This window comes from Amphibalanus amphitrite, unplaced genomic scaffold (assembly GCF_019059575.1).
Source record: "Amphibalanus amphitrite isolate SeventyFive unplaced genomic scaffold, NRLGWU_Aamphi_draft 000092F_arrow, whole genome shotgun sequence".
Classification (NCBI taxonomy): Eukaryota; Metazoa; Arthropoda; class Thecostraca; order Balanomorpha; family Balanidae; genus Amphibalanus; species Amphibalanus amphitrite.
This window is the reverse complement of record NW_024881588.1, coordinates 977,408-1,002,203: the sequence shown is the minus strand read 5'-3', so window position 1 is coordinate 1,002,203 and position 24,796 is coordinate 977,408. Positions and strand designations below refer to the sequence as shown.

General features: G+C 57.6%; 1 protein-coding gene across 2 annotated transcripts in view; it reads left to right on the top strand.

Moving 5' to 3' along the window:
• Nucleotides 1-24,796, top strand: part of LOC122380182 (protein phosphatase Slingshot-like) — a 54,932-nt gene that overhangs the window by 24,120 nt on the left and 6,016 nt on the right. The window contains exons 1-5 of one of the 2 annotated variants that reach the window (XM_043363118.1): nucleotides 1,419-1,605; nucleotides 11,928-12,165; nucleotides 17,679-17,848; nucleotides 18,928-18,993; nucleotides 24,245-24,424. In XM_043363118.1, the coding sequence (XP_043219053.1) occupies nucleotides 1,571-1,605; nucleotides 11,928-12,165; nucleotides 17,679-17,848; nucleotides 18,928-18,993; nucleotides 24,245-24,424 (689 nt within the window). In that variant the 5' untranslated portion in view covers nucleotides 1,419-1,570. Of the gene's footprint in view, nucleotides 1-1,418; nucleotides 1,606-11,927; nucleotides 12,166-17,678; nucleotides 17,849-18,927; nucleotides 18,994-24,244; nucleotides 24,425-24,796 lie in introns of those variants that run through there. The other variant, XM_043363117.1, reaches the window with a different exon arrangement.

The window sequence follows — 24,796 nt, the reverse complement described above, 5'->3', positions numbered from 1 at the left end:
CTGGCGCGGCACTCTCTGCATAGACGGCATAGCATGCATTGCTCTCGACCGTTTTTCTGTGCGGCTCCCGACGCGCCGCAGTCGACTGGCATCACGGCGATGGGGAAGACCCGCTGCCAATTGGGGAGGCCCGATGACTAGGTTCGCGTGACCGAACCGAGTGCGGTGGTCGAGCGATCTCGCTGACCAAGCTGCCGTCTGCACCCGTTTACGTCTCCAGCCAGCCTGCGACAAGTGCCTTAGCGTTGAGTCAGCGCAGAGATAGCCGCCGCCCACTCGGCATGGTCGGGCACGATGTTGCATACGCCGGTTTGGCGAATTCCCTTCCAACGTCATCGGCGTGGACGCCGGCTCCTGGAAGACCTCGGTAGCCACAGCAGCAGCGGCGGTGGAGGCAGTGGACGAAAGCCTGGAGTCAGTCCGATCAGCGCCCATTATGGAGGCGCGTGGTTTCCGGTCGGGCGGCCGCTCGGATCGTCTCAGGGCCACGTGCCGCTGGCCGTCCTCCGTCTTCCGTGTGTGGTCTGCACGGCCGCCACGACCGGCCACAGGGCTCGTATGTGCACACGGCGCGCGGCGAGACGCCGCGTATGGCGCTATCAATCCCGGCGGGTCGGTGGAGGGAGATTACAGGGAGGTGTGGGCACGTCCGCCGTGGCCTCTCACCGATACGTTGGCTGCATCTCTGATCACCCAGCGGCACCTACCGCAGAGTTGATGGGCTCGCTGTCTGGTCACGACGTCATTGATTCCGAACCTCCGCCTGGCCGGGCTGCACCGATCACCCCCTGTGACCGGGAGGTGACCTCTGACTCCGTCCGACTCGTCACCCGCGGCTGACCTGGTGACCCGCCGTCGTCCGGTCGTCGAAGTCCATCATTGGGTCGTTCGAGGCGTGTCCGTCTGTTGGCGTTGGCAGCGTGCCTACGGCGGCGGCAGCGGCGCGTGGCCGGTACGAGGGCCGCCTCCTCCGACGGCTGAATATGGTGCGGCACGCGCACTGAAGGGTTCCCCGGCCCCCGCCGCCGCCCGACCGCGCTCCCTAGAAGGCCGGCCGGCGCCGCGTGGTACGGCCCTGGTTGACTCGGGGTCACCAGGGAACACCAGGGCAGTGGGACGGACGATCACTTATCTATTCACCTGGGCGTAGTAGGGCGTAACCATTGCACCGCTACAGCTGACCGAGTGCCCGCTACCCTCCCCTCCCCATCACAGGCCGCTCCCGAGCGAGGGGAGTGCGTGCGTGGCGCCGCTCCGTCTGGTTGGCGGCTGGGCGGCTGGCTGGCCGCCCACAGCCCACCGCCCGCCGCCCGCCGCTGCCGCCCGCCGCCCGCTATGCCCAAACTTGGCAGCCGGCGGCGGCGGCGGCTGGGAGAGAGCGGCGCGGCGGCGGGCGCCGTTAGTTGGCCGCTGAGCGCCGTGGCGAGGGGAGGTGCTGTGTGAGCTCCGCTCGGACTGAGCGGCGGTGAGGGTGACGGTGAGGGGTGCTGAGGTGCTCTGCTCTGACCGGGAACTGGCCGTCGCCGTGGCCGTCGAACTCGTGACGTTACCGCGTCGGCCCGCTGCCGCCATGGGCGTACAACATGTGCGCACCACCTTCAAATTGTGAGTACTGGAGACTTCCCTACCAGTTTCGTCAATTTGACATGGCGCGATGGTGACTGGTACCCTCCAGAAACCCCCATGATGAAATTTGCGCTAATCTGAAGGCTGAAGTGAACCTTTCATGTCTTCTTTCAGTGACCTCCTTGTGGTGTGATAGGATACAAGTGACTGATCGAAAGTGATTGATGTCTTATCAGTGTTTGGGCCGGCCTTCTTCATTGGGTAACCGTCTGGCTACATCCGGATATTCATGACGCTACGAGTGGGTCTCCAAACATTCCTTGTGTGTGACGTACGGCGGGCTGGTATCGTCTGCTTAGCTGAAAACTGTGGACTGACTTACGATTAGTGCCGACGGGATCCAGGCGTGAAATGGACCAACAAAGAACGATGGCCATTCCGTGCCCTTGATTATGTCCCGTCACTCCTATTTATCACTCGGCATGTGTGTTTATGGAGAGGCTCACTGGGGTAAGAGAGGATGGCTCCGACCGCTCATAGAGCCTTTTTATTCGCTCGAGGATTGTGGTATATTTTTTCCTGTCACAGGCAGCCAGAGGCTCTCTCTGTTTCCTTCTCCTTCCCTCTGCTTGTCGATGCACCGGACCGCACCGATGAACGCTGCACCACCGTTCGGTCACCCCAATCACCCCTGGTGGGCCGTGACCTCCTCCGACATCTACCAGCTCAGTCCGCCCCGGTCATAGGGTCCACTCGCTGCTGGCTAACATGACAGCTGTGGACCTTTGCTGGCTCTGGTTTACGACAGCAGTGGAATCCAACAGGCTCACATAGCAGCTGTGAAACTCTTGTGACTGTGGCTCACTGCAGTACCGCAGCCCTGCTGGCTCACACTACAGTCCACAGTCAGTTCTGCTGGCTCACACGGTAGAGTGAAGCTTCACTCCCTCACACGGTGGCGGCGGCGCACGCGGTCGGTCGAGGGCGCGGGTCAAAACGCTCGCTCGCTCTCGCTGATTCACTGGAGCGATGTTCGGAGAAAAGCAGGCCACGGCGTTACTGGCGGTACGTCGTTGGAAGCGCGTGAGTGAATCAAGCGGCGCGGTGCAGCCGAAGCTGGTGCTTTTCCGGGAGATCCCTGCAGTGGATTCATTTCGAACGGTCGTTAGAGCGAGGACGAGCTCGGACGGTTTGTCAGCTCGTCGCTGTGTGTTTTGCGTCGTTTCCCAGCGTTGTTCGCTACCCCAGATAGGGCTTATCCGTGAATTGTCCGGTCGATGTTACCGCCTCCCTTTCAGCGATGATAACACTCTGTGGGGGATGTATCGCCAATGTCGCCTCTGACATCATAGCTGCGTTGTGCGGTTATGTTGGCGTGTGTTGTCCTTGGGATGCTGGTGTCAATCTGGGTACGATTTGGCGTAGTTAGACGGTGTAAGTAGCGCGTCTTTGTTAGGGAATCACTTTTTAGCGCAAATCCTCTGTGCTGAAGCCTGTAACTACTACGTGGCAGACAGTGCGTTGAAGCGTCGGATAAGGAAATAGCCAGCGCTGCATGGCTTCTACCTTCCGGTGAGTCTTCACTGATTGATGCCTGTCGACAGAGAGTTTCTTTTTCCTCTTTCCCTGGTCTCCAATATCCACAATCCTGTCCAGACGTGAAATCGACGAGCTCTTATCCCTCCCACAGCGGATCTGTCAATATTGCCCAAGATGACGCAACATCGCGGCACCCGTTTCTCCACATATTTGGTGTCCGGGAGTGGCGTCCGCGGCGGCGCCCGATCCTGTGACGTGACGCGCCGGTGACGCTGCAGCAGTGACGGCCCGTGACGGACGCCGTGACGGTCCGTGACGAGCGCGGTACGGCGCCGGTCGGGCCGGACGGGAGGGGAGGGTGCGGGTCGTAACGGGATGGGCCGCAGCGGCGGAGGCAGCCATGCTCACGCTGGTAGCGGCGCGGCGGAGGCAGCCAAGCTCGCTGTGGTGGGCCGTGAAGCGGTGCCGGTGGCGGCAGAAGCGCCGGCGCCGGCGCGGGCGGTGCGACACCGACACTGTGGTGCAGTGGTGCGGAACTGACCGAGCCGAGGCACGGAACAGAGTCATGTGCCGTGCCGCTCTGTGCCGTGCGCACTAGCGGAATGCAGCGTTGTCCCAACACGAATTGGCAATGCTGCCTCTGTAAGTCCTTGGAGTCGTAATCACGAGCTACCGCCCTCGCAGTAAGCAGCTCCGCAATCGGCACACTAGTCCTTTCCATTACAACATTCTCCCAAATAATCATCATGAAAGCTATCTGCGCATCCTTTTCCTCCGTGTGGCCGCCGGAAGGGGAACTCTCCTGTTCCGATGCACGGGCTGGCGGATGTGACGCCACCCCGAGCCCCCGCGTTGGCCCCCGGCCAGCCCGTGTCCGCCTGCCCCACAGGGCAGGCACGGACTCGGCTGCTGATACGCCACGACAGTGAAACTTGTCGGACTAGCCACGTGCCGCCCCAGTCATGGACCGGATGCAGTTTCTCCCCGGTATTTCGCCCAAACTTGATGCTGTTGGTAATCGCTTCCTAGAATAATGATGTTTTTTTTTGTGTGTGCATTGTTTCGGAAGTATCCGTGTTTGGCAATGGTCTCCCTACTCAGTAGCGAGCGCGCTGGATCAGATTATCACGACAAACAGATCTGGATTCTCCCTACAATCCTTTTTTGAGAGGTGGCGGTTGTTACCCGGACATTGTCCAGTGTTTGGCATTTGCCAGCTGAATAAGGTCGAGTGCCAGGGCTGTTTTTGTTGCTCGGCCGTAGTCCACTGCCACTGACGTGATCTGTAACGAGCCCGCCGCCCTCCCGTCCGGTCATTGCGTGACCCAACTGCCAGATACCTGGCAGACCGGGCTGCGCCACCACTATTTGCCTATCGGAGAGAGAGGCGATTTGTAGTAGGTATGTCGGTGTTGCAGCGAGAACGGATTGAGGTGACCGGGTCGGACGGAAAACCGGGTCCGGTCGGAGCGGAAAACCATGTTTGCTAGAAAACTGGAAACATCGATTTCACGAGTTGCACACACTCGGAGCTGTTTTTTTTTTGCGCCGGTTGCCTTGGACTTGGTGGTTCTCTTTATGCTGCTCTTGTGCTGACATGAAGGAGATGGAAAGGAGAACTTGTCTGATGAAAACTTCACCACACATCTTCTAAACCCGGACGCTTTTAGCGCCGCCCGGACTTGATCCCGGACTCGATTCTCCGTACCGCCGGCCCGGACCAGCTGACCGCCCCGCGCTGTTATCGCTCTGTCGGGGTCTGTCGCGCGCCGGTCCCGATGCGATCTCCGCTCGCAGGAGGTGTTTGGCTGCGTGCAGCGGTCCCGCCAAGGTGAGCCGTTTGTGTTTGCTGCGGCCGGTGACAGGGTGTGACGGCTGCGCTGCTGATCTAACGTGTCATCAGCGGACGCTGCAGCTGGTGGCTGGCGCAGTATTATCGGACCGGGCTGGGCTGGGCTGGGCGTGGGGAGGGTGGAGCGGAGCGATCACGGGTACGGTGTGGGTTAGCGTAGTCGGATCTTCTGGCTTTGTGTGCATTGAGATTGAGCTAGTCGGGTAGTTGGTCGGTCATATCACTTATAGGTGACTTGGATCGGTCTCAGTTCTGATCAGTAATCAGTCAGATTGGTACCTTCTTGGCATGTCTGGTACGGCAGTGAAATTCATGCACTAGCACCGTTTTCAGAGCCCTGGAAGTCAGCCCCAGTGCCCGTTCCAGACGACTGCCTGCTCCAGTCGTGACGAATCATCGGCCAGGCCAGACCGGTCGATAGTCGGGTGCCCATCGTCTTCGACTCACGACCGCCGTTCGTCGTTTGCTGCCGTCGTTTGCCGCCGCCGTCGGCCGCCCGACAGTCTGGTGCCGACGTGGTGACTCACCCGGCCATGTGGCGGCTCGGGCCGTGCGAAATGTTCCGTCCCGCCCCTGCACTCTGCAGTGGTGGCTGGTTCTGTTTGCCCTGTGGTGGGACCGCTGCCGTACTGCTGCCGCTGCTGCTGTGCCGTCTTTCCCCACTGTGTGATTCAGCCGCCGCCATGTGTGGGATCCCGCTCCGCTCGTTGGCCCGTGTTTGGATAGAACTCACCGCGTCCCACCACCTCCCACTATCTACTTCACCTCCATCTGTGGCCTCACCACTGACCTGATACCGCCCGACCCCGGGCACTGAGTGAACCCTTCACCGCCGACTCACCGGCGCCGCCGCACCCACTTCAGTCGAGGGCCGGCGCCGCCGCCGATGGCCTTATTGAGAGTATGACGGACCGGCCCACTCCCCACGGGCCGCCGCTCACCGCCGATTTGGTGGGCCGCTTCGTTTACGGTCGATTTTGGAGGCCGGGGCTCGATGCTGCGCCATGACTGAGCTGTAGAGGCTGGTGCAGTGGTCCGAATATGGTGGGAGCAGCGCGGTTAAATTTGGGGGCGTGATATGCGTGGGCGGCGGGTGATGTGATGTATAGCTGTGCTGAATGGATTCTGACATGTTGATGTAGATACGGGGGCGAGAGGCATCACTTCGGTGCCCACTTTAGGTGAGCACGTCGAAGGCTTACCTCACCGTCATGAGGTGAAATATTCCACAGTTGATGGCTATATCGGGCGGGCCTCAGACCTATGAAAGGTGTGGACTTGACATGGTTTATAGGTACCGCAAAGTGGACTTCCCCATTTCCACTAATTGTCATGTTTTAGTCGAGCATGTGTCTACGGTAGACGTCTACCGATATTTCTAATGACGTACTCCTATTTAATCGAAAATGCAGTCGATTTGCAAACTTGATGGGAATAAAACTTGCAAGCTCGCCGATGACCTGTTTCGTTCACGTCTGAGGCCGCGCTGCAGTCACGCTGGAGCTGCAGTGTGAAGCCATGGTCAAGTCACGGTGAGGCCGTGCTGAATTCGTGCCCGGCTCCCCAGCGGCGTATTTAGAAAATCGCGAAGGGGGGGGGCCAAGGGTTTGGAGGGCGCCACCTCACCCAAGGAGGGCGCCATACGGTCGCGAGATAAAAAATCGCTCAGTGGGGGTTTGGGGGTTGGGAGGCGTTTTTTACCATGCCACCAGCTTTTTTTTGCGTAACCTCGTATAGGTCGTGCTGCATTGATTTTGCATCGTGTGTATTCTTTATACTCCAGGTCACAAAAGGTCAAGTGTTCTTGAAATGCTGCGCCGAAGGCGCGCGAAATTTTTGAAAACAACCTTTTCCTCCGCTTTTTAGGCACGCCTTTTATACGATCACTGTTCAAAGCTCCTCTCGCTCTTTTACCAAATTTGAAGGTGTAAAAAATACCTAAGGTTTGGTCGGGCCGCTGCCACACAAACTGTACAGAAAGCTTGGCTCATGGGTGTCGATGTATAAAAGTTTATTGGCGGTGGCATATCTACGCACCAGATCACCGTATCGGATTGATACCGGAGCGCGAGATGCGTAAACATCATCCAAATTACCTCAGACCAGCCTTCATAGCCTTCTCACAGATGCATACAGTGTACCCACATAACCAGTTTCAATCACCGAAACTTCAGATGCCTGCTGTTGCGCCCGAACCTGTTGACAATACTTAATCGTAATCCATATAGATGCCATGATGCACGTAAAGTAGGATCAATCCGTTAAGACCAAAGACGTGTTTTATGCATCGTAGAGCGTAGATAGTTTTGGTAGGTATAGATACTTCATTCATTGTGCTGAATGCACGTTCATTTGTGGCAGTTTTCACAGGCAAGACATCAACTATGTGCAATAGAACGACTAAGTTGAAAAACATGCCAAAGGAGTAAATAAATGATAGGAGGGCAGCGATCAACGGATGTTGCCAATAGGTAGAAGGGCTGCGATCCACAGGAGGGCACTAATAGGTAGAAGAGCCCCGATCAACATCCCGAGTTTCGACAGTAGGGCACCGATAGGTAGGAAGTTGGCGAGCAGCAGGAGGGCGCCAATGGATAGAAGGGCAGCGATCAACAGGAGGGCACCAATAGGCAGGAGGGCGCCGATCAACAATCAACAGGAGGGCGCCACCAGGTAAGAGGGTGGCGAGGAACAGGAGAGCACCAATAGGAGGGTGGCGATCAACAAGAGGTCGCCAATAGGTGGGAGGGCGGTCATCAACTGGAAGTCGCCAATGAGCGGAAGGGTGACGATTAAAATGGGGGTGGCAATGGTGAGGAGGGCGCCTTTGCTCAAGAGGATGACACGAACAGGAGGGCGTCTGTGCGGAGGGCGCTGGTCAACAGGAAGGTGCCAGTGGATAGGAGGGCGGTGATCAACAGGAGGGTGCCAGTGGTTAGGAGGGCGGCGATCTACACGAGGGCGCCAATAGGAGAAGGGCCCCGATTAACATTCAACAGGAAGGACTAGGGAACCAATAGGTAGGAGGGCGGCACTGAACAAGAGGGTGCCAAAAGGGAGAAAGGCGGCCTTCAAAATTTCACATGAGGGCTCAATAGGTAGGAGAGCGCCAATAATTATGAGGACACCGATCAGCAGAAGGGCGGCAATGTGTAGCAGGGTGGCGACCTACAGGAGGGCGCCTTCGGGTGAGAGGGCGCTTATTTACAGGACAGCGGCTTACATAGGCGACCACCGTTACGCTTAGAGAGCTACAGCCTACAAATGTGGTTGGAGGGCGCCCGAGGGAGCCCTCCAACCGTATTTGGAGGGCGTATTTGGAATGGGCGTCCTCCGAGGGCGCCCTCCATCCGTATTTTCCCTGTAAACACATTCGCGATTGGAGGGCGCCCTCCAGTCGCGATTGTTTTTCGATTCGATTATATCACAATTGCATTTGCGATTGGAGGGCGCCTTCGGCGCCCTCCAATCGCAAAGGGCGCCTTCGGCGCCCAAGGGGGGGGGGGGGCCATGGCCCAGTGGCCCCCCCCCTGCCTACGCCCCTGCGGCTCCCCGTCCCTCCCCACAGACTGCCCGCAGTTGGCCGGACTGCCATGCACCCTCTCACCTTCCCCTGGGCTCCTCTCATTGGTCTGCAAACACTGCCAGCCCGCAGCCGATAGCGCCGTGCATGGCCTGACGCCAGTTTGACGGTGCCGCTGGCCTTGTTGGAGCCAGAAATGATGCGGCTTTTATGCCGCTGCCTAACTGGGCCCGAACGGCCGGCCGGTGGGGTTATTGCGACATTCGTTGTTGGTACTTGGCCACTCCATCTGCCTCCTTTGGCTTTTTGCGTCCCCGAGCGACAAAAGACAAACAGACTGACTCTTTCGCAAACCTCACAGCATGGTGCTCGAAGAAAGCATTGAGACGCCGCCGGACCCAGGGTAGTTCTGCCGTGCAGACTTCCTTCCTTGTATTGCCTCGTGCGGCGTGAACTGAGAAGGTGACGCAACTCGGTTCCACACTGTGAGCGTTCCGTGCGTCTTCCATTACCGGCAGTGGTGCAATGCTGACGTAGCTTCATGCTGTGGTTGTAGTGGTGTAATGTAATCTCAATTCAATAAGCCCTTGGTAACCGTATGGATCGTCATGTCACGCTCACTTTGTGCATATACCTGCATTTGATGCAATGGTGTTTGATATACTGACATATCGACCCTCATAAGTTATATGCCGCACCACGAATATCCGCGTTGAAGCAGTGCCACAGTCTCAGACAGAGTAACTAGCCTCGTGCCTCGCAGCTCGACCTCTCGCCGCTCGCCGCCGCTGCAGCGGCACTCGCTGACAGAAGTAGGCCGCCGTCAGTGGTCCCAGTTCGGACGGCACGGTACAGTCAGCTGCGGGCGGGGGCGGGGGCGGCAGGATGGTCACGGGCGGCGCGCCGAACCGTGGCGAACCCGGGGGGGGGGGGGGGGCGGGGGCGGCCGGGCCCAGCCGGGGCACTGCACCCTGCCCGGATATGTCGGCTGAATTCAGCCGGCTGTGTCGGAGCGGGGGTGGAGGGGACGCACTATAGGCCGGCAGCCTGAAAAAGCGCTAGAAATTCCCCCAAACTGACTGTCCGCAATATGAACAAAATAGGTATCATTTAATCCCAAATTGATCGAAGAATATGATTCCGATGCTAGTTTTGCCCTAAGGTCAAAATTGAGGTCGTCAGTTGTCACCAAACACAAGACAATTTAGACTCTCTATAGGCCACCACATTTACCGATTTTAATGATGAACTTTAGTGGTAGTTTATTAGTTGACCAATCGTCGTTTTGAACGAAATTTCCTGTCAGACTAGTTCAGGGCACTGTTGTTCACTGTGCCAACATCATTCTGACATATTGCATCGCTTTTCTGCAAGATAAGCTAGCTGTTTGCAAGCAGCTGCAAGACGTAATTTAAAATCGTATCCAATTTTTTAATTAGACTTTTATAAAAACGTTATTTCGAGCGGCTAAAAATGAACATTTTATACTAGCCTCTGATTACTCATCTTTTGTTCCATATAGGTGCTTTGCTGCTTTTCCCTGCTACTTTTCGAGATATGCGCCAGTAAACCACATGATGTAGGGGCAATTGTCACTTCGCCGCTCCACTGAAGGCCCGGCGCTCTTTAAAGCGCTGGAAGTTGTGAAAAACAAACGCTTATAATCTAAATAAAATATATGTCCCTGAGCTCAGAATTGATCAACGCACACAATGCTGTCAACATTTCTGGGCCAAACTAAAAAATTCAGTCATTATTAACCCCTAAACACAAGTCAGTGATAATCAACAACAACTTGCTCTTTAGTTAGACTTTTTGAGAAATGTTATTTCGAGCCGCTAAAAATGGCCATGCCATACAAACCACCAATCATCTTTCTGTCATGCCCTACTCGCAATTTTTGCTAATGCCTGCTACTCTTCGAGGTCACGTGACCTCACCATTAAAAGTGAATGGGGAAATAAGGAAACTGTTGTTTTTGCGCATGGAATGATTTCAAACTATCTCAAGCATACGGAATCGTGATTTCGTGCACTCCTTGCAAGATCCGATGCTTTACTTTTGCATTTTTTACCTTCCGTGACGTCATTTATGACGTCACACCGGTCATAGGAGTTTCTCGTCAATAACTCAAGATCAAATTGAGCCAGCGACTCGGGAAAGCCACCAATGGACTCGGGAAGACCTCCCGAATCGAATGATATGCGATACGACCTCCTTCGATTAAGTTCGTGGCCTGATGGGCTCTGAACTGACCTTGACTCGAGGTCAATACCTTAAGTTGACCTCACCCGAACAAAAAGTATACCATTCGACGCGCCTGAGCCAGGCGAACACGATGGTGCCAAAATCGCTGCTCTGCGGCCATTTTTTTGCGAAATTATTTGCCAAAAACCAAACCCTACCTTGGGCTTTTTGACTTCACATCAGAGGTTACCGGTTGACCTGGGACCTTAAAATCGGGTATCAATCGTTCCGCCTTGAAACGGCGCACACGCTTGTTTTTTCCGCGAGGCTCTAGCTCCATTAGGGGCGAAACGGCAAAAAGGGGTCGTACCAACCCTCCCCCCTCGGCCGGCCGAGGGGGTGGGGGGTCCGACAATAGGTCCGGCGAGGGTTAAGCAGCCCCACTTCGTTTTTAGCATGTTTGCTTGTCACTGAGATTAACAACTCAATCACAAATAATTTCTAGCACTTTTCCGGACCCCCGGCCCAGTGTGGGACGGTCATATCAGGTCGAGTCAGGAGTGGACTAGAACGGTGGGTGTTGGTTGTTGGCTGACTGACCGACCCATTGAGGGTTGTTTCCCAACGACTCACAGCAGCAGTACCTCATCGTCCCGGCCATCTCGCCTCCTCGCCACCGCTGCCTGACAGTCATCACACCATCGTCCTATCGCTCCTGCCCGGGAAGTGTCAATCCCTGTACCACCAACCGTTCTCAGTGTGAGCTCTGACTGGCTTTGTGGCCGTGCTCGCCGCCGTGGTGCCAGCACAGCGGCTCTCTGGCCGACCCGGGCCCCAAACTGCGCACATTGCCCCGCTGCGGCCCCCGCAGCGCGTTTGACCCAGACCGCCGCTGTCGGCACATCAGAGGCCTGGACCGGCTCCAGCGCGCTTTGTTTGACCGTCTTAGGGATGTGCCACTTATTATGTGTCTCCGGATGCCAGTGCAGATGGAGGAAAATGCTCGTCTTGCAGACAAAAGTATGCAATTGACCCATAGAGCGGGTCTTGTCACTGCTGACCCTTGGTACTTACGAAAGGCGGCGTGGATTGAAGTGAGGGACCCCTTTGTATTCTTTAATGTCATTCTCATGATAATACGCCCTATGCCGGTGCATCTGCAGAGACAAGCCATGTGTGTTTTTCTCCTCGAGTGTTGTCTTCTCATAAGTTCTATGGTGTGACCCCGTTCTGACCTCATCTTCCCTATCTCGCCCGCAGCCCGGCCCGGCAGTGTGTCTTCGCCGTCAAGGGCACGTCAATGGTGGTCTCGCGCGCCCGGAGTCCGGCTCCGGCCGGCTCCGGGCCCGTCTCCGGCTCCGGGCCCGGACCGGCCACAGTGACTGCGGCTGCCAGCGAGGGCTCCGGCTCGGGCGGCTGCGGGGTGGCCGCCTCGGACATCCAGCGGCACCTGCAGGACATGCTGGCGCTCATCCGACCCGACGACAACCTGCTCATGGTCAGTGGATACTGGATGACTCTGTCCACTCATCTATCTCCCCTTTTTCTCCCTGCTCCTCCTTTCACCTCCCCTTCATCTATCTATCATCTCCCTTCCCCCTCTCTCTGTCTCTTTCTCTTCTAATTCTCTTTCTCCCTCGCCTCATTCCAAACTCCTACCACGTACCACCCTGCAGCCACATCAACACACCATCCCCACTGCTGCTGCATACCACCACTGCTGGCACGCCCATGTGTCTCTGTCTGTCTGTCTGTCGGGTAAACTCTACATAGTGCCAGTCGATACACCGTGGGTGTACCCGGGCGGCTGTGTATCCTGTGTGGTCGGACGGTGCGGCGGCGACTCCCCCGGTTTCCGGTGTCCTCTGTGGTGGGAGTGTGGGTTTCCGCAGAGGAAGGTCGGACTGGGACCGGTGTGGGCGGAAGGTGTGCCTCTGTTTTCTTCCTGGGTGCCTGGATTGTGATCTGTATTGTTTGGCGTCAGCTGGTTATGGTATCACCTGTCCCGCACCTACTCCATTCCGCGAAACTGAGTCCCTGTTTGGCTGCGCCCCGGGCTAGCCAGTTTCCTTGTGGCTTATCTATCACTGGTGCGAATGTTCTGGGCAGAATTAATGAGACTTATGAATTTCGTACTACGAAGGTGAACCATATTTAGGAGGGACTGTCAACAGGACCATCTATCTCAGGAGACAATCAGCGGAGAAAAGGTGACCGCGTTAGATAACAAGGTGTAGGCCGTGCAGGTGTCGGGCGCATTGTTGTGCTCCAATCTGTGCAGCTAGCTCAGCAATGACCGCATGCAGTCTGCAACAGCGTCGTTTGTTATCATTCCTGATGCGGATCTTGCGAACAACAGCTGTCTACGGGCCGGGTTTTTATCGGTTGATGTATGTGCCCGCGCGCGTCTGTATGCGGGTCGAATAGAACAGCAGGGTGGCTAAGGATGCGAGAGCGGTGTGGTGAACTCCGGACTAGACGCTGCAGTTTGTGTGGTGGTCAGTGGACGGTGAACAGTGGACTGTGGCGGTGGACGGCACGCCGTGGTGTGGACCGCCAGTGGAAGCTGTGGAAGGGCTTCACGCTGTACTGTTTTCCGCCACTGGTTGGAAGTGGAAACTGCTGTGGACGGTGGTTGGTGAACTACTCGCGGTGGTGTGGACTGCTTCTGGTCGACGAGCTATGGACAGAGGACGATAAGCGGTGGTCGGTGGGCTGCTCACCGCGTGCCCAAATGGGCCCCAGCTGTGGCCGAAGCCAGCTGCCCAGATCGATGATACATGGGTGAAAATCGCTCCAGCTGCTGCCCGAAGAGGTGATCCGGATCCGGCTCCATCAGTTTGTATCCGCTTTGCAGGTGACCGACGTTTATATTATTTTCGTTAAATTGTTATAAATTTAGATGTAGCGGTTCTTTAATGTAACTTTTCGGGCAAAAGACAGGAACGGATTTTGGAAGACGTTTTCTCAAGCTAGCGCTACTTGCGCTTGTTGTCACTCGCCACCTACTTTGCCAGCTCCGTCTTCGTGTTTTGTTCTTACCGGCTGCTGCGCAGGCGATAGCCTGGGATCGTATTGCAGCTTGGCTTGGTCGCCCATATTTGCTGTTACGAAACACATTGTGGTGCGCAGTGCTTTACTCTGCACAAAGCCTTGGTGCGCTAAGTGCAGTTTAACTGGATCTCAAGGAATGATTGGTGTGCCTCGCGCGGCCTCTGTGTTCTCTGCAAAACAACGATAATTGCAAACCCTCGGGTTGCGCTTTGCAGGCTCGCTGCTGAGAGACGACAGCCTTGGTGCTGCTGCGGTATCCGTTACCCGAACACTGCCTCTCAGCTCAGATGGAGGGGAGATGTCTTTAGTATGCTCGAACCGCGATGTTTTAGTATGCCCGAGCTATACGCCTTCATTTGTGGCTGTGTTTACCGGTCGGTCGTTAGATTGCGAAATTGGCATGCCGGACCGGTACGAATCACCATTTCAATCTCGGTTATTGCCGTGCAGACGTGGCCGTGGGTGACCTCCTCTCGCCGCTGCAGTGCAGCTTTAACACCGGCTCTGCCTCGCGGTGAAGAGACAAGCTCCGTCTCTTCACCGGCCAGCTCACTGAGAATCTGTCGTGAGTTGAGTGTCATGAGTCGCGACTCTAGTAGCGTCGCTATCGCCTCGGCAGCGTAACCGCACGACTCGAAACCGCAGTAGGAAGCACCGCAGATAACGCGCTGGGAACTCTCGTGACCCGGGAACCGCGAGCTGGCGGCTCCTTATTAGGAGTGGCCCCCTGCGCGTAGCTCGGACGATAGCCGGGACACGTGCACTGGCGTGAGATGGACACGGGGCGTGGGCTGGGGAGGGGTGTCGCTGAGATGCGGCGGCGGACGCTCGCCGCGGTTGGCGGCCTCTGTTGATAGGCAGGAGAGCGCCGCGCTCGGTCGCTCTGAGATGCTCGCCTTTGTTCGTCGAGTGGTGGACAAAGACCGGCGAGTGGTTCTGGAGCGGCCGGTGCGAGCCGCCGACCGGCAGGTTTTTGCCAGAGATGACGGGCCGATGCCCGGACGGAGGCTCGGCAGGGCACCTGGCGCTCGGTTTGGAACACGGCAGGGGCACCGACAGTCCGTAGTCGTGACATGAACTTTGTTTGCCTGGTATGATTGGATAGCTCGGGAACCAGGTCTGAAGGCTAGCGCCCGTCTGGAGCGCAGTTAGGTAACGGGTTTGTGGTTTGTGTGACGTGAATATCACCTGAGAACCGCTGCGGATTTTTCGCTGTTGTTAGACGGGCAGCCTTATTGCGCAGTTCTAATGAACACCGCTACGGCGAAGATGGTGGTCGCTCGTATTTACCGAGTGACTGTTATACCTGTGTCTTGCTACGTAATCGTCCTTCATTGTGTTGACAGTGCCGGTGTCTGGGGTTGGACTTTGAATAGGCCGGTGGACTCTGACCTGCGTAGGAGTCGTGGCATCAGACGCTATCAAACGTGCATTGTCCTGCATAGAACACATCGTTATCCCTTCCACGCTAAATCCTTCGTTTCTGAGTTCATAACCGCTGCATGTATGACTGACCGCTATCCCGTAGCCATCACACCATGGCCTGATCACGGCAGCCATGACCTGTAGCGCGCCGCGACCCAGCTACCCCGTCACGGTGGCCGCCGGGCCGTGAGGACGCGCCCCGCGTGGACACTCTGCTAGCTGGGCTCTCTCGTAGTCAGCTGGCCTGGCGTGGGGAGCTGGGCTCTCGCGTAGCATGCCGGGAGCTCTCGCGTGGCGTGCCGGGAGCTCTCCGTTTCGCGTCCGGCCGAGCCGGTCACGATGTCCGGGTCACCGGCGGCACGGAGCGCCACACGCCCGTTCGATAGAAAACCTGCCCGTCACGCGGCCGTCACAGAGCCCGTCACGCGCTGACACGGTGACCGTCATTCGGCTTCTGTCATACTTCGTCTGCCACACGCCGTCTGTCATGCGCTTTCAGTCATCGTACGTCGCTTTCTGACTGTGATAGCAATAGCAACAAGTATGCCAGCTGTCCTTCGTGGCTATCAAGCACACTTTGTGATGAACCCGAGATGAAGCCGCTTTATCCCTTTTGGACAGACTTTACTAGCTCATAGCTGTAATAAGCTGTAGTCGCCTTCTGCTCACCGGCGGTCCCACTGTGCGGGACGCGGCGCCGTGCCGCGGCCCAGCCGACCGGCCGGCTGTGGCGACCCAACCCGCGCGGCGGCCGGCCTACTTCAGCTGTGGCCGCCGCCGCCGCCCAGCCGGCCGCCGCCGCCGGCCGGCTGGATGGCCTCGATGCGTTTTGTGGCGCCTTCTGTCGGCCCGTCTGTCGGGCGGCTACGATTGATGGTGTCGGAGCTGAGGTAGTGCGGTGAAGCTGTGCTGGGACGGCACCGAATGGGAGCGAGCGTGGAGAACGGGGTGCAGTGGCACTAGGATAGAATTGGTGTCTGGCAAATAACAACACCCAGCTCAATGTTCAGCGTGCCCTCAGTATAAAACATAGAGTTTGAATGATACGTAATGGCTGGACGGCAGGACGCTGATTGGTGCCGATCCAGTTGCCTCCCCTTTTCTGTATCAAATGAATAGAGCTTGGCGATGACGCCATTACTGACAGTGATCGTGGGTCCTCTGTCGGCTGAGCTGACGGCTGACTAGGACCTGGCCGCCACCAGCAGCTGGTATTGACGTCATCGGCCGCAGTCTGATGTAACTCTCCTCACGCCGGGGAGAGTGTTGGCTCGACGCACCTCGCCCGTGGCCAGCAGAGTCCCGGTAACCGAGCTGGCCCTCTCCCAATGTGAGCTACGTAACAGCTGCGGCCTGTAGCGCAGTCCGACGGAGCGCTTTGCAGCTCCGGGCCGAAGCTGACCCAGCTCTGCTGCGGTGTGGCGCAATCACTGGGCCAGTTGGTCGCGGAACGCCCGCAACTGCAGCTGACTGGGCTCAATCTAAAACAGGCAGAGTGGACAGAGCGGACGGCGACTCTCGGCCGCCGCCGCCGCCGTCCCAGTTAGCTGCAGCTTGCCACATCCGTCGCCGGCTGTCAGCTGCGGAGCCGGCGCTCCGGCCCGGCGTGGGCCGCGGAGCCGCCGCCGGCATGGCTGCGTTTTTGCCGCGCCGTGAAAGTGATCGGTGCCGACGCTGGCCGCGACGAGCGGCGGACGAGCGGGCTGCCCCGTTCCTTTCCCGTCCGCAGGGTGGTGTTGTGAGACATGGCCCACGGCTAGACGAGGCGGTCGACGGTGGTTAGGTTGGAATAGAATTGGGCTGGAAGGATGGACTTGAGCAGGGATTGTCGGGAGTTTAGAGCTTCGTGTGTGACGTTGATAGTCAGGAAACTGTGATAGGGCTAGCAGCTGATAGCTGATATGCCTTGCGCTCACACATGTTATACTGAGTGGGCTGTAGATAGTTACGATAGTTACGCAATGGGTTGTCACGCTACGCCGCCGATCGTATGGTTACGTATCACGTTCACTACAACACACTAGACGGTGGCCACGCATCATTCGTTAGCTTTGTGTGTGTGCGTGTCTGGTGGCTTTGAGCATGTGTATTAGAGTGATCGGAGGTTCTGTTGTAGACTGATATCCACCCGTGCTAACCGCTGTGTGCCCGCACCCATGACCCGCCACCGTGCTTACCGCCGCATATAGACACACAGATAGCGTTTAACCTCGCCGGACCGGGCGGCGGCCGTGCTGATGCATTGTTTGTCTCGATAGCGCGGTGTGCATTCCACGGCCGCGCCCGCCCGCTGCGGTGGTGGCCTTCATTCAACAGTTCAACACGGGCTGGTCGGTTGTGGGGGTGTGTGCCGCCTCGTCCAGCGCCCCTGACCGCCACGTGACCGGTAGTCTCGGTGCCACGTGCCGTCATGTGACTTGTAATCGTGGCGCTTTGGCCATCACGTGACCTGTGACCTACCTTCTCTAACCATCACATGACCTATGCCCCAGTTGCCGTCTCTGACCGTCACGTGACCTGTCTGTATCGCAGGCGGTGCGTTTGGAGAGTGAGCACGTGGGTCGCAGCCGGTACCTGGTGGTGGTGGCGTCTCCAGCTGCCGACGAGTGCTGCCTGCTGGGGATTGACTGTCAGCGGCGCACCACCATCGGCCTGGTGCACCGGCTCCTCTCCGAGACGGAGACATCGCTCGACGGAGACGGGTGAGTAGGTTGGAGAGGCGAGAGAGGACGCTGAGACAGGGGAGGTGATGTAAAGGTGACCTTAACTCTGTTGACGTGAAGTGTAGTTTACTCATGACTTCATGGCTCAGTATGCCCAAAGTTTAGCAGTGTTCGTGTCGCTTAGATCAGCAGTGCCACGCTGTATCATAATCATACCCGTTCCCGCGGCTGCCACAACAGCTCGACACTCGAATCACAACAACGTGACCCACTATTTTCCCTCCGTGTGAGCCGGTGATTGTGCCACTGACCGCCGCGCTCCGGTCGCCCGCGGCGGCGGTCGGAGGAGCCATTACGTGTCGATGATGGTGACCGCTGTGGGTCGGTTGGAGAGCTGGCAGGGACCGCGGACCAGGGACCGGGGACCGGGGACCACCCAGGGCTGACGCCATGTGAGTGGGCGGGCCGTTACGAGCAATTACCACCCGGCTGGGGCGGCCAGCGCTAGTGAAAACCACCGGTCAAAGCACGGGACGAACGCTCATTATAGTGTGTGTGTGTGGGAGAGAGACAGGGAGGCTGATGACGGCTGGCCGCTCTGACCACACCGTACCACGCCCCCTGCCACGTCACAGGGGCTAGGTCCCACGGGAGGGGGGCAGGTGTAGGTCATTAGTGGGTCGATTTCCTAGCGGATATGACAGGTGCCGTTTGTTTGACGCACGGAAAGCTGACGACTTTCCGACAATCCGCAAGGTTTTTGGTGTTGAAGCTACATTTAACTGCCCGTTAATCGCTGTCGTGCTTGTCCTGTCCCGGTGTTCCATAACCTTGGCAACCTTGACAAATCGCCACACGACGTCATTACAATGGTAATCCTGGACATCATCGCGACAATCTCGACACCATCGCACACAAACCGGCGCATTGTCGTATTATTAGGCACGAAACAGTGACGTTTGCGCCGCACCGACCCAGCAATGCTGTGCTACAGTCCACCGTTAATCTTCCCTCGCCCATCGCCCCATCGCCCCTCGCCCATCGCCCCATCGCCCCTCGCCCATCGCCTTCCACTGTGCCCATATCGCCCCGTCTGACGCCGCTCTGTTCTTCCACAGCGCGATCGTGGTCCGAACCGCCGGCGACAGCCACATCTTCAAACCGGTCTCTGTCCAGGCCATGTGGTGAGTGACAGCCCTGACTCATAGCGGGCAGATTTTTACCGTGTCTTTGTTGGAGTGTTTGCCTTCGTACCTGGCTCGGTGTGGTGTGGGGTTCATTTTGGTATGATTCGCCCTTCTCGTGAGTGATTGTGCTGCGCAGTGGTGAAGGGACGCTGCAACTGTTGCACTGCCGGCAGCTGTGACTGCAGGCGAGCGACACCGCCGCTCACTCGAGCTGACACAACAAATGGCCAACAAGTGGCAGCCAGTGGTGCAGTGTCACTCAGTGCAGACCACGGAGCTGGGACGGAAATGGATGGGTCTTTTGTATCAACGCTAGGCGCTCTGCAGCCGCCTGCTTCGTCCAGCCAGTCGCAAATCCCATCAGTAAACAAACCTGGGAGGTCGGGACTTGTGTCATGTGCACATAGCTCACGTCACGCCTAAGACCGTAGCAGTGGCCGACGGTATCACCGCGCGGCGCCGGGCCTTCCCTTGGCATCTGCGCTGCGCCCGTGCCCCGGTGGTCGGCGCCTTGTGCCCTTTGTCCGGGCGGTGCCGCTGCCAGTAGAGCTATCGGGCGTCGATTGACCGGCTCATCTGCAGCGACCGGCACCGGCCGCGGTGGCGGCTGGTATATCGGCGGCGTCAACACACGGGACAGGAGACGTCATCACACGGGGACATGGGCCGTCATCATATGGGGCATGGGGTGTCATCGGCCGGTAGGGAGTGGCCGGCAGGTGGCTGACGGCGAAGCGATTGGCGGGCGACTGGCGCGGGGCTGACGGGGTGACGCGTGCCTCTGTCGCCGGTTAGAGGTCATGGGTGGCACGGGGTCACATGTGGTTAGCATTTATCACCCGTGGGCGGCGTGACCTTCCGAGAGTCACACGTCTGCGACATCACTCGTCATCCGTCATCCTTCTGTGACACCGTTCGACACCCCTCAGTCCGGAACTCTAACTCAGAGGGGTGACACTCTGACCCCGACCCCGCGCGAGCTGTGCCCAGTGGCCCAAGGCCACGGTCAGTCAGGGGCGGGTTGGCGGACGATTTCAGTTCATGGGTCTGGGAGAGGAGCCAGCCGCCGCTGCTGCCACTCACTGGCTCGGGCGTTACGGTACGGGGGGGGGGGGCGGGGTGATGGCAGGGTAGATAGTGGAGGCTAGCTGCAGGCAAGGTTAGAGTAGGACTGCCTCAGGCGACTGCCTACCTCCGATTGGGTTTTGATATGGTCCCGATTGGGAGTAATCGGACCGGCAGGAAGTGAACGACTTGATAAGATTTGCTTGACCTTGCTAGCCTCAAAGCTTGCTGTGGTGAAGCTTTGGTTGGCAGGTATGACTAATTGATTTTGTCTCGCCCGCACGGCGTGGACGTCCGGGCGGAATGATCACTCCGACTGCAGCTGTCGGCCGTCCTCGGTGGTCCGTTCGCCCCGTGAAGGTGTCTTTGTTCCCCGACCGTTCACTGAGGTGTCGCCACTGCCGGCTGCCGACGGGTCTCAGTGTCGAGCCTCACTGCCGACCTTGGTAGCACCGCTGGGCGGTCGACCAGGCGGAAATGTAGCACCGAACCGGCCGGACCCACTGCTGCCCTGTGTGTACTCCTTTTGGCTGCTGCTGGGGTTGATAATGGTGCTGTTGTTCGTAGTGGAGGTGATTGTGTTAGTCTACAGATTGGCCATGACGGTGTGACAGCAGATCGAACAACATACGGGACAGTTTCGATGTGGTTTGGTGGTGTTTGCTAACGTTGGTTTGGGCAGCGGCCGTAACGATTCGATTGCCTCGTCTCACAGCCTCAATATTGGATTGTTTGTTTCCACCCCTCCCCTCACAGCGTACCGATTCCAGCAGTGCGCCATTGGAGCGTCATCTCCCGCTGGCACAATCAGTCCACCAACCCCATCACTGCTCAACACCCACCACCCACCGTCCACCGACTGCCCATGGTCTTCAGTCCCATTGCCGAGCCGAGTCGGCGCCAGATGGCTGCGAGGACACGCAGCTCCAGTCGGCAGCCCCGCTCGGAGCCGGTCACCGGTGAAATGCGGTGCGTGTGTCACTACCCGCGCCAGCTGCGGCCGAGTGGCTCGTTTCTCATGTCTCGAAAGGTCACCTTTCGACGCGCTCGCGTGCCGTGTCGATTTGGTTATCCTTGGAGCGCGCAGGCGAAGGCCAAGATCCGCGTCGCATAGGTTAATGTTTGGAGGATGTTTATGGATGTGTTAAACGACCTTTGCCGACGCTGCGTCCCAAAAATGTTAATTTGTTTATGGATGCGGTATAAACTTTCAGTATGGGCTGATATAAAGCTCCTCTGTGCCCTGTGGGGTCATGGATCGCCGTGTTTATATTCAGTTCATCTTCTCCGCGCGTGACACCCCGCTTCTATCTGGATACCGACTCGTTGGACCCACACTCTCGTCTGGATGTGTTTTCAATTGGCCATTTCTGGCCTGGATGGGTGTTTGGTGGCCGCAACTGCTGCCTGGATGGGTGGCCGGTAGATCGTTTCTGTCTGGATGGGTGCCCGGGGACCCCTGCTCTTGCTTGCACAGCAGTCCACGGGGCTAGTCCGATAGGTTTATTGGGCTGTTAAATCTGTACCGGGCGGCCTGAGTGCCGGTTTAGCTGTCTCGTCTCCACTCTGAGATGGATTATCATAACCTTGCGCCTGCTTATCGCATGCTAATCCGATCATGCTAATCACGGTCTCTCATTGGTGTTTGAGGCTCATGCGTCCTTCGTGTGGGCCTCTCAGATCCGATCCGTCGCCTCAGGACCACCTATCTATCTGTCGCGTGACTAGTGTCCGGCTGAGCGCCGGCCAGCGAGGGACGGAGACCCACGCCGCCGGCATCAGCTGCTCGACTGATGAAGGAGACCGTGTCTCTCGTCTGTCCGTCTGTCTATTGGCTCCTCATGGCGAGCGGCTCTCGAGCTGTGCCAGAGAGGTCGTTCACCCCGGCCGCTGAACATTGCGGAGTCTGGTAGGCACGGTATGGACATTGGGCGCGGCGTAGTTACCTCCACTGATCCTGATCGCTCGGTGAGCCGGATTTCGTGATATGCGGTGGCCGGTTTACCCCATAAATGAAAGTAAACAGATGTTGGATAGATGCTGTCCTTGTCTGCGGGAGGTTTTAAACGATGGCGTCCTTGACACGCTTGCGGGATTCAGATTTATGCTCCAACTCCCTGTGTTGCCGTCATTCAGCGGCATGGCCTCATCCGACCGCACCATCCTTGAATAGGAATCCGTTGAGCAACCGTCGGCTGCAGCTCGTCGTTTTTGGTCGCCGCTCTGCCATGTCCCGGTGTGTATCCGGCCGAGCACCCACGCGGGGAGGTCTGACTCACGGCTGTCCGGTCAGACCTGGTCGGGCCAGTTCTGGTGGTCGCACCGTCGAGGTGACTGCGCCCCAGTCACGATTGCACGCCTCATTAACTGGGAGGTATGCAGCGCTGATGTGGTGTCTGATTTCAGTCGATCAGGATGTGTGATGCAGGTGATCGTCCGAGATGGAATTGGTTTGTTATCGATAGCTGACGTCACTCAATACAAGGAAAGATAAATGCGAATGCATTCCACAACCTGATTTGCGACTTGTGATTCCAATCGCTTCACCGAGTGAAAAGCAAGCACTCAGCCTCTGAAGCCCGTCGCTCTTTCGTTGCCCGTTGACCGTGACGCCTATCGGGTCTCTCGTTGGCACCACCATCCAACGCCCGCCTCCCCGCGTTAGCCGCTGGTCGGTGATCCGGGCGGCCTTCTGTCTGACCGTGAGACGGCCGGCCGGTCCGTGTTACCCCCTCCATCGCCCGGCGTCTCTCCCGGCACCCTCGCTCCAAGGCTGGCCCGCACCGGTCGCGCCAACAGCGGGTGGCCGGTCAGATCGTGACGGAGCCGCCAGCTCGGTATGAGGGAGAGATGGTGGGATGGGCCGTGGTGGGGTGGTGGAACGGGAAAAATATACCGGTGATGGGACGTGCAGGGTGTGCTGAGGTGGAGTGGGAGAAGCTGGGTGTCTGGGCTTCCCAGCTCCTTTGCAGCTCGGTGCAGAGGGACCGATGTCCGGTACTTTACAATTGCAGCTATGTATGTTGTCCAGAGAATACAACCGATGTTGCTAGCTTTGTGAATTTAATGAGGGCCGCATAGTCACAGCTTGGAGTGGATTGTAGTCTGCAGTGATAAAGCGTTCCATTAAATTCTACCCCAGCGTGCTCGGCCGGTGTGGCATAGACAAAGCGGAATTGATCATGGAAGTCACCATGGCATCTCCGACGCCTTTCTCCATTCGTCCCCTCGGGCTGGTCGGAAATCCCTAGTGGACATTCACTGCACCCACTGCACTCAGTGTAACTCGCTGAGAGCCACTGCTCACTTGCTAAGAGGCTGCTCGAGAGAGGCGACCAGAGCAAGGAGTGAAGGACGGCCACCGTTGCGAACTTGGCTGCGTTTGGCCCAGCTGCAGACCATGTTTGCGCTGGTGGTCTGGCGGCCGGCCGGCGCTGTGATGTGCCAGCTTTATATAGCGCCGCTTTGAGCGGCCGTACTCGCCAACTCGGGTGTCGATCGTGAGCTAATTATATCGGGCACGGTGCAGGGCTGCCAAGATTGGCGACACCAACGAATAGAGCGGCTTCGGGCGTTCGAGCAACTTGCACTGAAACACAGCTGACTCTATCGTTCACCGAATGCGAAGTAAATGGTGTTGTTGCTATCGTTCCCACAGACTCTGTTTGTACGGTAATTTGTGCCCGAACCGTGTGGCGGCCGCGGCAGCCTTGGGTTGCAGCGCGGCGGTAATTAATGTGGTTATGAGGCAAACAAGTTGTGTAATGAGGCGGGCGACCGTGCCGCTCACTGCTTGCTGGATGCGGCATCTCGGTTGATATGGGCGTGTTGATTCTTGTACCGACGGTAAACCCAGGCTGCAAGTCCCGGTTCCGCTCCTTCTGAGCAAACTGAACCGAATGAGGGTTGGGAGTGTGCCTTGCAGACCTTGTTTTGCCTTGTCGTGTCTGTTTTTGGCTGACTTGCAGTGTTTTATTTCACTTGTGCAACAAACCTCCGCCTCCGACGTAATTTATTATCTGTTACACGGCTCGCGCATCCCACAACGCCGCTCTCTCGGCTCAAACAGACCACCTCCCCAGCCTTTACACCACCTCCCCAGCCTTCTCTGGCGTTATACGAGTCTGTCGCCCTTGTGTTGTCCCCCCGCCCATCTAACCCGGCTGCTCCTCCCGCTCGCCAGGTCGGCTCTGCAGACGCTGAACCGATGCCGCAGCCTGGTGCCGCGGCCTGTGGCGCGCTTCGACTGGGTCAGCTCGTACGAGAGGCTGGTCAGCTCGGACCAGTCGTGTCTGAACGAGTGGCACGCCATGGAGGACATCGAGTACCGGCGGCCCTACTCGCCCAACTGTCTGCCGGCCAGGTCAGTTGGCGGCCGGGGGGCGGCGGATGGGCGGGGTATTTAGGGTTTGGCTCATGGTGAAGGGATAGTAGAAATAGGAATGTGAGAGGTCAGTTTGTGAACCTTGTATTGAGCATAATAATTTTACTTGGTCTGCTCATCTCGCATCAGTCCATGCTCGTGGAACATGGTTTGGTGGTCTGTCACTGTTGCTGTGTCGTTTTTCCTCCTCACTCATTCGCCAGTGTGTGTAGTGTTTATCTCTGTATGTGACGTGACTGTGTCTCTATCTAAATGAGAGTTTATCAGTCTGCATCTATGATAGCGTGGACTTACATCATCTGCACCCGTATCTGTGTCGATGTGTGTCTGGGGCCGCTCGGCTGTGACGGT